This window comes from Prionailurus bengalensis, chromosome B2 (genome assembly GCF_016509475.1).
Source record: "Prionailurus bengalensis isolate Pbe53 chromosome B2, Fcat_Pben_1.1_paternal_pri, whole genome shotgun sequence".
Classification (NCBI taxonomy): domain Eukaryota; kingdom Metazoa; phylum Chordata; class Mammalia; order Carnivora; family Felidae; genus Prionailurus; species Prionailurus bengalensis.
Genome location: NC_057349.1, coordinates 150903686 through 150913270, shown reverse-complemented (window position 1 = coordinate 150913270; position 9585 = coordinate 150903686). Strand labels below are relative to the sequence as shown.

The window sequence follows — 9585 nt, the reverse complement described above, 5'->3', positions numbered from 1 at the left end:
GCCCTTCACACAAGCCACACCCGGAGGCGCGCACGGCCACCGGCCCCGGCTTACGGAGGAGACGGAAGCACAGAAAGTTGGAGTCACGCGTCCCGGTCACACAGCCAGAGGGGCAGGGCCGGGATCGCTCACTCGGGCCAAGAACCGTTGCCTCCGCCTCTTGACCGCAGGCAGCTCTGGGACTGAGCAGTGCTAAAGGGCTGCGCTTTGCTGGTAAGGAGACACCACAAGCAGAGTTCGGAAAGCATATTTTATTTGACTCTACGAAAAATGATTAAATCCAAAGTTCAGAAATATCAAAGATTATCCAATAAGTTTAGGATCCTAACTGTTTCTTAAACAACGTGACAGACACCGAAGCTGGTTTTGGGGCTCCAAAGTTTCGGTTTTTACTTTCGTACAGTTTAAATAAGAAGCCTCACAAAATATCTTCATGCACATGCACAGAGATCGTCTTACATGACGTGCGTCGGGGGGACTTGGGGCCACGGAGATTATTTTTCCAACCGAAAGCTGGAGCCGAAACGGGATCACAACCCGGCTCCCACAGCTGTCGGCCCGGCCTCCAAACGGCTCGGTCGAGCCAGCGGACGCGTGCGGTGTCGGGGCCCAGCTCTGGGTGCCCGCGGTCGGCCCCGCTGCTCACAGCGTGGGCATTCAGCTCCTGACCTGCTCTCACAAGGGCCACTCGGGTGGATCCCCTATGGGCACGTCCTTGTGCCCCTGAGGCCACAGAGAAGGACGAGGCGGGAGCAGGGGACCGGCCGAGACCAGCATCCCGGCTACGGCGGACGCCGGCTGAGCCGTCTCTGTGGGGGGTGCTCCCGAGTCGTTCAGGTGACCGGTCACCTCCCAGGACGCCCAGCGCCGGCCGGGGCACGGTGGGCAGCGGCCACGTGCCAGGACAGAAGCGGGGCACTCAGCGCTGGCCGGGGCGCGGGACTAAAGCCGCCTCTCTGCACGCCGGGCCTCTCCCGGCTGCCTCGGGCCGGCAGGGGCAATCCGTAGTATTTTACCGCGTGGTTACTCTGAGCCCAAGGCAACGCGCAAACCGAAGCTCGAGAAGGAAAAGCAGCCCCCAAAGCCAGGCTGGAAGCGGCCTTCCCTACGGGCACTGACCAGACTCCGCGCATCGCCGCGGTGCCCGCTTGGCTCATCGGGAGGACGCCATCTCGGGAGGGCACAGCAAAACACACCGACACAAAGTCCCAAGAAGCAAATAAACCCATGCGCTCATTAAGGGCGTGATGAGGACGGGACGGCAGAGGACTGCAAACTTCTGCGGAAGCTGCCGACGCAGATTCGAAGACGCCGCAGGCACAGCGGACCTCAGAGGTCGCCAGCGTGGCCTGTGGGGGGCGGCTGCCCAGGCCGGGGAGGGGTGGGGGGGAGGGCGGGGGGTCGGGGCCGCGGCTCACAGCTCTACTACGTCAGCATGTGCAGGATAAAGAAATGAAGCCTAAAGCCACTCAAGATACATCTCTACCAAGTGCAGATTTCCAAGGCCAAAAGAGGGCACATACATTGTATGTGATTAGTTTTCTGAAGCCAGCCCTTCCATTTCACAGATTAAAGCCGTCTGTTTAAATATCTCATTTCTACAAAGTGAATTTACATTTAAAGTACAAAGTGCAAATACTATGTGTTTTGGGGTTTTTTTAATTGCTTTTTGGTGAGGGAGTCTCCCACGTGTCCAGGAATCGCCTTGGATGTGTGAGCCGCTACCCTTGCTTTCTTGGCTGAAAAAAAAAAAAAAGACAGAAACAGAGACATGGTTAGGAAGTTTCCATCCCTCGTCTGTGAGGAGTAAAGCCTGCCTCCTAGGGCTGGCGTTAATCTACCTGTCGGCAACAGGGGTAAAGCAGTATTTGTTTTTTTTTTTTTTTAGGGGTTAGGCTCAGTTTATTTATTTACTTTTATTTTAGTTTAGTTTAGTCTTCTTCCTAGAACTAATCGTTATTTATTAATCATAGGTTTTGGTATTCTGTTTATTTACTTTTAGTTTAGTTTAGTTTTCTTCCTAGCACTGATCGTTATTTATTAATAACAGGTTTTGGTATTCTGTTTTATTGTATCGCACTGCATTGTATTTTTAAATGCATGCAACAGAAACCACTGCTGGTTCCATCACTTTGGGCATAAGGATTAACAAAGACACGATGCCAATGTTAACTTCCGACCCTCCTCTCCCTTCCAGTGATCAGGACTATCAGGAGAAACATACTGGCTGAGAAAAATTAGCATTTGCTTTAAGTATTTTAAGTAGATTCAATATATTCAATGTTCTGCAGCCTCCCGTCATTTGATTTGTTATACAAGATAACTATTTTTAGTTTTTTATTTAACGTTTATTTATTTTTTGAGAAAGAGAGAGAGCGTGCACGCTTTGAGAAAGAGAGCGTGCACGCGCGAGTGGCAGAGGGGGCAGAGAGAGGGAGGAGACACAGACTCGGAAGCAGGCTCCAGGCCCCGAGCTGTCAGCACAGAGCCCGACGCGGGGCTCGCACTCACGGACCGCGAGATCACGACCCGAGCCGAAGTCGGACGCTTAACCTACTGAGCCACCCGGGCGCCCCAATACTTTTAAGAATCTAATTCATGCTTCAAATTTGATAAAGGCATCACTGACTTTTGAAATTTCCTTTTCATCCTTTCCATGTACTAACTTACCTCTCGAGAAGAAATGCAACTTGAAAAGTCTGTCTCCTAAACTACCGCCATCCTGCACCCCGACTGCCAGTTAAAAGCCATTTGGAACGAAAAGGAGAAGCGAGATACAGTCTTCGAGATTTGTCTTCCCAAGTGTATCAATTCCTACCAGTGTAAATCGATCCATGCTCCTGTTTGGTTATCTAAAATAATCCACGTAAACACTTAGGAGGCTTCCAGGCTGCCTCTCCTCCCCTGATAAACACACTAGTAGGTGGCCAGAACAAAAAGACTGTCTCTCCCGCGTCTGAGCTAATGGGAAGTTTTGTTTTAATTAGTTGTGGGCGAAGATAAACCATCAGTATTTTCACAGTTACGGAAACGCGTCACAACTGTTGGAGCAGACGAGGCTGGCCCGCGTCCACGTCGGCGTGGGGGCGCTGCTCTGATCGTGTCTGAATCCTGCCGGGAAATGCAGAAGAGATCAGGAAAGACGCCTCGCTCTTGGATAACTACGGGCCCCTGAATCCTCCTAGCTCCCCTTTGTTTAACGCTTCTTGTCTGCGGCTACTCGGACGGTGAAAGATCTTGGCGCTCAGAAATATTTTATTCCTCAAAGAAAGATCTACGGCCCTCCATGATTTCATCACGTGCAAGCCACAGCTGGTTTACGCAAGGGACTTAATCCCAGAATCACGGTTTACAGTAACAGCCCTTGTAACCAGGGCATGGAAGTCAGTATAGCCATCCCGACACCATAGAAACAGCAGGAGCGGCTGTTCCGGCTTCTTTTCCTGGGAAATAGCTGAAGAGGGAGGCTCGCGTCTTGAACCGAGTTTACCGCGCGCGTGGCCATCGTCACCGCTGGGTAATGACAACACTCCGCGGGCGTTTCGGCTGGGGTGACTGCTTTCAGACCAGCCCGGCTCTAAAGCGGAGGTGACTTGTGGTAGGATTTAAAAAGTTAAAGCCGTAAACATTCGCTAAACAAAGGAAACCGTATCACACGTCTTTCCTAACAAAATGGCTTTCAATCACATCTAGGGTGTGCCTTCGACGGCTCCGCTTAAAACCCACACCAGATGCAGGACATGCCTTGGGAACGGTGATTTTATGAATGGGCCAGCGGTCCTAAGGAGGGAGGCTTTTTGTCGTGGCTTTGAGGGAGGGAGAAACGTACCCACTCACGTTTGCCCTCTGGAAAATATTCTAGACTTCGATGGGTGTGGCTTGGGATGCTGGGGAGAGTCCACACAATTAACCTACTTTACCCGCACGTGTGAAGACAACAGGATTCAGAAACACAGAAACATGTGTCTAAACACACACTGGGGGAGGCTGAAAATCCCTTTTGGAGCAGAAGAGTTGTCTCATTACGATCCCCAGATGAAAAGAAAATGTTCACCTGAATGCCCAGAGGGTCTCCTGTCCCTGTGATCTCCTTAACAAATTGTTAAGATATAAGTTGCAAATCCCAGACAATTATTTTTTTTAAAAATTTCCACAAAACAATAGGACTCCATTTTTTTCTAAAAATAACAAAATGAAATTTCAAAGAGTAAAAAAAAAAAAATTAAGACAAATCTTTAAGTTGATGATTTAATGAGTTGATGATTCTGATGGAATTTTGCAAGGTTCTTTTGGCCACACTGGGGTATGTATATGAAACGTGGCTTCTCCTGTTTTGGGAAGGCACTTTACTTTCCAAATCTCCAGAACCCCGAGTTTTCATTGCCTATAATTAAACAAGTTATTAACGCTAAAATAGAGAGAACAATACTTACCTGTCTATTAGAAGTGCTTTCAGCATTAACTCTGGGGGCTAACAAGGAAAGAAAAAAAAAAAGACACTATTAAAAACCAAATACTCTTCATTCAGTGAAAATTTCAATATCACTTTTCAGGAAGGGAACAAAATCACTTTAGGACAGTGTCGTCAACTGACACACTTTTCACATGAGAAAATACGTCTAGAGGGAGACAGCACAGATTATAAGCAGTGCCTTCGAAAGTGACGACGTACAATTTTCTAACAATAAACGCTCCAGTCCACCTGGAGAAGAAGGTTTCATTTTACCAAAACTTCCAAAGCAACATCTACTAACCCGAGACCTTTCTGACCCGTGTTTCTTAAACTCTCCCCGGGGAAAGGAGGCCCCAGGCAGGGTGCAACACGGTTCCCTGACACGTTTTGGTTTTATATTTAACTCATAAGAAACTAGCGTATTTGGCTCAAAACAATTTTTCCAAATCCTCGAGGGAAATGGAAGGTGGAGGGAGACACATAAAGACGCACAGTGTTTGTCCTGTGGCCTCGCCACGTGGCCCCGCCACGTGGCCCGTGGTGGGAGAGCAGGCGGGAGGCTCAGACCCGGCCCCCAAGGTCACGTCCCCCATCCTGCGGGCACTCCTGGGTCCAGTTCCCGGGCACCTGCCTTCCTCCCCTGCTTCCAAGATGGCCCTCCACCTTCCTGGGTTCCCTCCTCCCTCCCTCCCCTGCTCCTGGACAGCACAGCGTTGTCCCCAGCAACAGGGAGCACGGCAGCCCTACCTCACTAAACCCAGGGGACTACACAGAGAGGGGACTGGTGCCCAGGTGCCCCACGGGCACAGCGTTCAGGAACCACTGGCAACCAGTTTACGTCACTGGTGACAAGCGATGCGGAGGGCTCCAGGTGACCCGGCGGACGGCGGTTTGTGGTCAGGCAGTACGCCTAGAAGGGACGCGGCTAGCATGGCAATTTGGTGGAAAGAGCTAATTTGGTCAAAAATGAATTATTTCTTCATTGCTGAGTGTCTGTGCAACGGCCATTTTGGAGACTCGTGAGGGAATGAGGCAACGTTTTGTGAATGTTTTTCCTGAAACCTTCAGGAAGATGTCCTTTCTTGTTTTTATCGTTTATCGACAGTTTCAGTTATTATTTTTTTTTCTGTTTTCTTTTGGTAATAGTGAAAATCTAGATCACAGCTTCCGCTAATACGTTTCAGTTAAATAATTCAAAGGTAAACTGTTGTGTAATTTCCTAAACTAAGTGTGATCAGGAAGGAGATGTGTCACGACCCCATCCTGTAGTGAAACGTCACAGCTGGCACGCGTGTGCGTGTGCACACATACAGACATTCCGGGGGAATGTACGGGTCTCATTACGTCTGAGGAAAAAAGCCACGTTATCTGTTTTTTATTTAATTTCTGATATTTGTTAGGATAAGACATGCATTGTTCAGTTGTGAGCAGAGATGAAGGAAACAAAAGATAGCGGTAACAGTTGGCCTATTCAGAACGTCCAATCTAACCCTCTCCCGAATGTGCAGGTTTTTCTGGCTTTTCAAAACCTACTTCAAATCACACGTGGCAGGGAGAAGGAGCTGATAATAAAGCTGAAAATGAAAATCACAGTAGGAAAAAAGAGAAATTCTTCAAGGAAGATAAGGGTTGTAGAATCAGATATGAATCTAAATCCCCAATGCTCACTTTTGACCAAACGGCCACTTTGACCACATTTTAGCTTATTTCCAGGGGATTCATCAGCCCTCTTCTTGGTGGCTAACACGGCCCTCAACTCAGGACATCGGCTCACCTGCAGCCACCTGAGGAATGGAACACTCCAGCTTCCACGGTGACAGGGCTTCCTATTAAGGATGAGGGTGTCAAATGCCCCGCCCCTGATCACCCCAGGGCAGGTCCTGTCAGCTAGTCCCCCACCTGGTCACCCCAGGACACGTCCTGTCAGCTAGCCCCCCACCCGGTCACCCCAGGGCACGTCCTGTCAGCTAGCCCCCCACCCGGTCATCCCAGGGCAGGTCCTGACAGCTAGCCCCCACCTGTCACCCCAGGGTACGTCCTGACAGCTAGCCCCCCACCCGGTCACCCCAGGGCAGGTCCTGACAGCTAGCCCCCCACCCTGTCACCCCAGGGCAGGTCCTGACAGCTAGCCCCCACCTGTCACCCCAGGGCACGTCCTGACAGCTAGCCCCCCACCCGGTCACCCCAGGGCAGGTCCTGACAGCTAGCCCCCACCTGTCACCCCAGGGCACGTCCTGACAGCTAGCCCCCCACCCTGTCACCCCAGGGCAGGTCCTGGACAACCTGGGGCAGTCCTGACACCCCAGAGCCCCCTGCAATCGCTCAAACCAGTCTGTCCTGAACCTGCTAACCTGCCTCACGTGCCCCTCCCCATGGAAACCTCAGGGAAGTTGTCCACGTCTCCCCCCTTCCCTCCGCCCCGACTGACCGTGGTCCCCACGTGGCCCTGCGTGTTGTGCTGTGCCCCCTTCTCTTGGGACCGCGTGTTACAGACTGTCTTCCCCATGGCAGCGGTCTCCTGCCCTGTTGGCCCTAATATACCTCAAATCCTCTATCAACATACTATGTTTTGAAACCACAGGATATTTAATCGATTAAGGCACTCGAACCCAACTCCAAAGGCCAGCACTAGTGTTCACAGGGAGGTGGGATTTTGAGACAATTGCTGGTCATCACCAACCAGGCGTGTGACCCCGGAGCGCCAGCTTCCTCAGCGCCCTGACCCCTCCAGGTGAAGGTCTCTGGGGAGGACGACGGCGGTCCCTCCTCGGAGCAAAGCAAGGGCCAGCATTTGCAGGAAGACCACCTTCCCATCCTGTCTCTTCCACAGACGGCAGCCTTGGCTGAACCACTCGGTGGAATCCTCTAGAAGCCGCGGTTTCCCACGGGTTTGCCCAGACGAGGCTGTTCTCGGGGACGCGCACAGCTACCGTTCCTGCCAGGCCGCCCTCCTCTGGCCGAGTCTGGCTGAGACTGCCGGACGCTCAGATGCCCCAGAGCCCTGAGGCACGACGGCAGCTCTCCCGGGCTCCATCCCGACACCCCGAGGGCTGCGCTCAACATCACTCCCACCGAGACGCCCGCCGAGCTCCTCAGCCAGAGCCCGGTGCCGTGTCCCCGGGCCGCCGGCCACGCTTTGCACGCGCTGCCATTCCCGTGGCTCCCCCGGCTGGGTGTTTTCGCTCCTTTCCTGTCAACTGGAACTTCCGAGGCTCAGCTTCTCTGTCCGCCCCTTAGTTGATGGCAGACGCTCGGCCATTTGCTGAACGCGCGAATGAAGGGCGTCACCCCCAGAGAAAGCAGCTCCAGAAGGCGACGGGGACAACATCACCGTGAGGTCGCGGCCCCCTGGCTGGCTGCAGGTGATGCTTTCACCTTCCCGTGCGGGAGCTCACGCCGCTTCGGAAGCCGGGCAAAGAGCGCAGAGACGCGGGGCCCGGCGGGGATCACCTGGAGCCAGACTGCACCGGTCACGGCTGGACACGAAGCGCGCACGCCCGAGGCCCAGCGCCTCCGCAGACGGCCGGTCACGCCGCGCACCGAGCCGCGCGGGTCGGGGAGCACGCGGGCTTCTCCGCAGGAAGGCAGAGTTGTGCGGGTGGGAGGGTCACCGCCTGACGGGAGGAGACCCCGCTCCGTCTCAGAGCCTGGGCCCTCTCACCGCGCTCATCCCCCCTTCACGGGGGTGCCCGGAATCTGTGGCCCGCACGGTGCGCCTCAACGGACGTGCCGCCACCGGACCTTCAGCTCCAGATCGGGGTCACGTATCAGGCCACCAGACAGATGCCGAGGGGAGGGCTCCCTGCGAACAGTGGGCCGGTCTGTGCGATCCGGAAACGGGTGACACGGAAGATCCTAGAAAGAGCAGGCTGCACATGTGGCTGACCCCGCACTTAGGTCACTCGTGGCAGCCACGGGACCTGGACACGGGTTCCAAAGGGAGGCGGCACCACGCCCATCCGGCCATGGCACACAGGTCATGGGGCGGGTGCCCTGGTCTCTCCCCGCGGGAGCGCCACGGAGCGGAGGCCGACGGTGCCCTGGTGCCGCAGCCGCGGGGTCGGGTGGCCCCTGCTGCCCACCGGCTCCCGTGACGACCCCCGCAGGCCTCCGAGTGGCCCCGGCTCTGGCATCTCTGGCTAGAACCGCACAGGGTCCCTAGTTTCCGGGGGCCCTCGGGGAACCGAAGTCGAAGACAAGGTGAGGGACGCGGCGAGGGCGGCTGTCCCGGTCCAGGAAGTCACAAGCAGCGGCGGAGAAGCGCCAGAAAGGACCCCGAGGCCGCAAACAAAGGAGCGGGGGTGGGGGCTGTGCTGGTGCAGAGGCCCGGAGGCGGAGTTTTGGTTTTCACACCAGTGCCGTCCGGAGGTTGCAGGCCGGCCTGCGGTGGGCCAGGGGGCCTGACAGAAAGCACAGCCCGGGCAGGGGCGGCCGTGAGGGTCTAACGCTCGGTGCTGGGGCCGCTGCGCAGGGAGGACGGGGTGGAAGCCGGTGCCGGCTGCGGAGCCCCGGGAGACCCCCGACTCCAGCTCCGGTGACAGTGACAGTCGGGACGCTGTGGCCTGCACGCCACCAGTAGGCACAGCCGGGAGAAGAACAGCGCCTGAGCTGGTTGTGACGGGTCATGAGTCCTGTGGGCTCTCGTGCAGCTGGCTCGGGGCCACTGCTGGCCTGGTACGGGTCGCGACCGGGGTGGCGGGGTCACTGTCCCGCTTGCGTGGAGGCCACACTCTTCCCACTGTGCCCTCAGACACGCAGGACACAAACACACGGACCTGGCCTGGAGCCTGGTAGCTGAGTAGTGTTGGGGGACCCTCGTGACAAGGGCTAAGGACACAGGGACAATAAGACAGAAGGGAACCCGCACGTGGCCAGCTGCTTGGGGCTCCGTGTTCCACAGCCGGGCTGCAGACACAGGACGGCCGAGCCCAGCACGACGAACTCAACACTCGTCTATGCCCTGCCTTGACTTCTCCTTTCTTTTTTTTTGTTAAATTTTTGGATTTTTTTTAATGTTTATTTATTTTTGAGAGAGAGAGAGAGAGAGAGAGAGAGAGAGAGAGAGAGAGAATGAGTGGGGGAGGGGCAGAGAACGAGGGAGACACAGAATCCAAAGCAGCTCCGGGCTCCGA

General features: G+C 54.7%; 1 protein-coding gene across 5 annotated transcripts in view; it reads right to left on the bottom strand.

Annotated features, from left to right (window-relative positions):
* Nucleotides 1-240: 240 nt before the first annotated feature.
* SMOC2 (SPARC related modular calcium binding 2) overlaps nt 241-9585 on the bottom strand; it is a 163157-nt gene continuing 153812 nt past the window's right edge. For all 5 annotated transcript variants that reach the window (XM_043592780.1, XM_043592776.1, XM_043592779.1 and 2 more), the window contains 2 exons: nt 4434-4471; nt 241-1739 (listed from right to left, as the gene is read on the bottom strand). In XM_043592780.1, coding sequence (XP_043448715.1) covers nt 1722-1739; nt 4434-4471 — 56 coding nt within the window. In that variant the 3' untranslated portion in view covers nt 241-1721. The remainder of the gene's footprint in view (nt 1740-4433; nt 4472-9585) is intronic.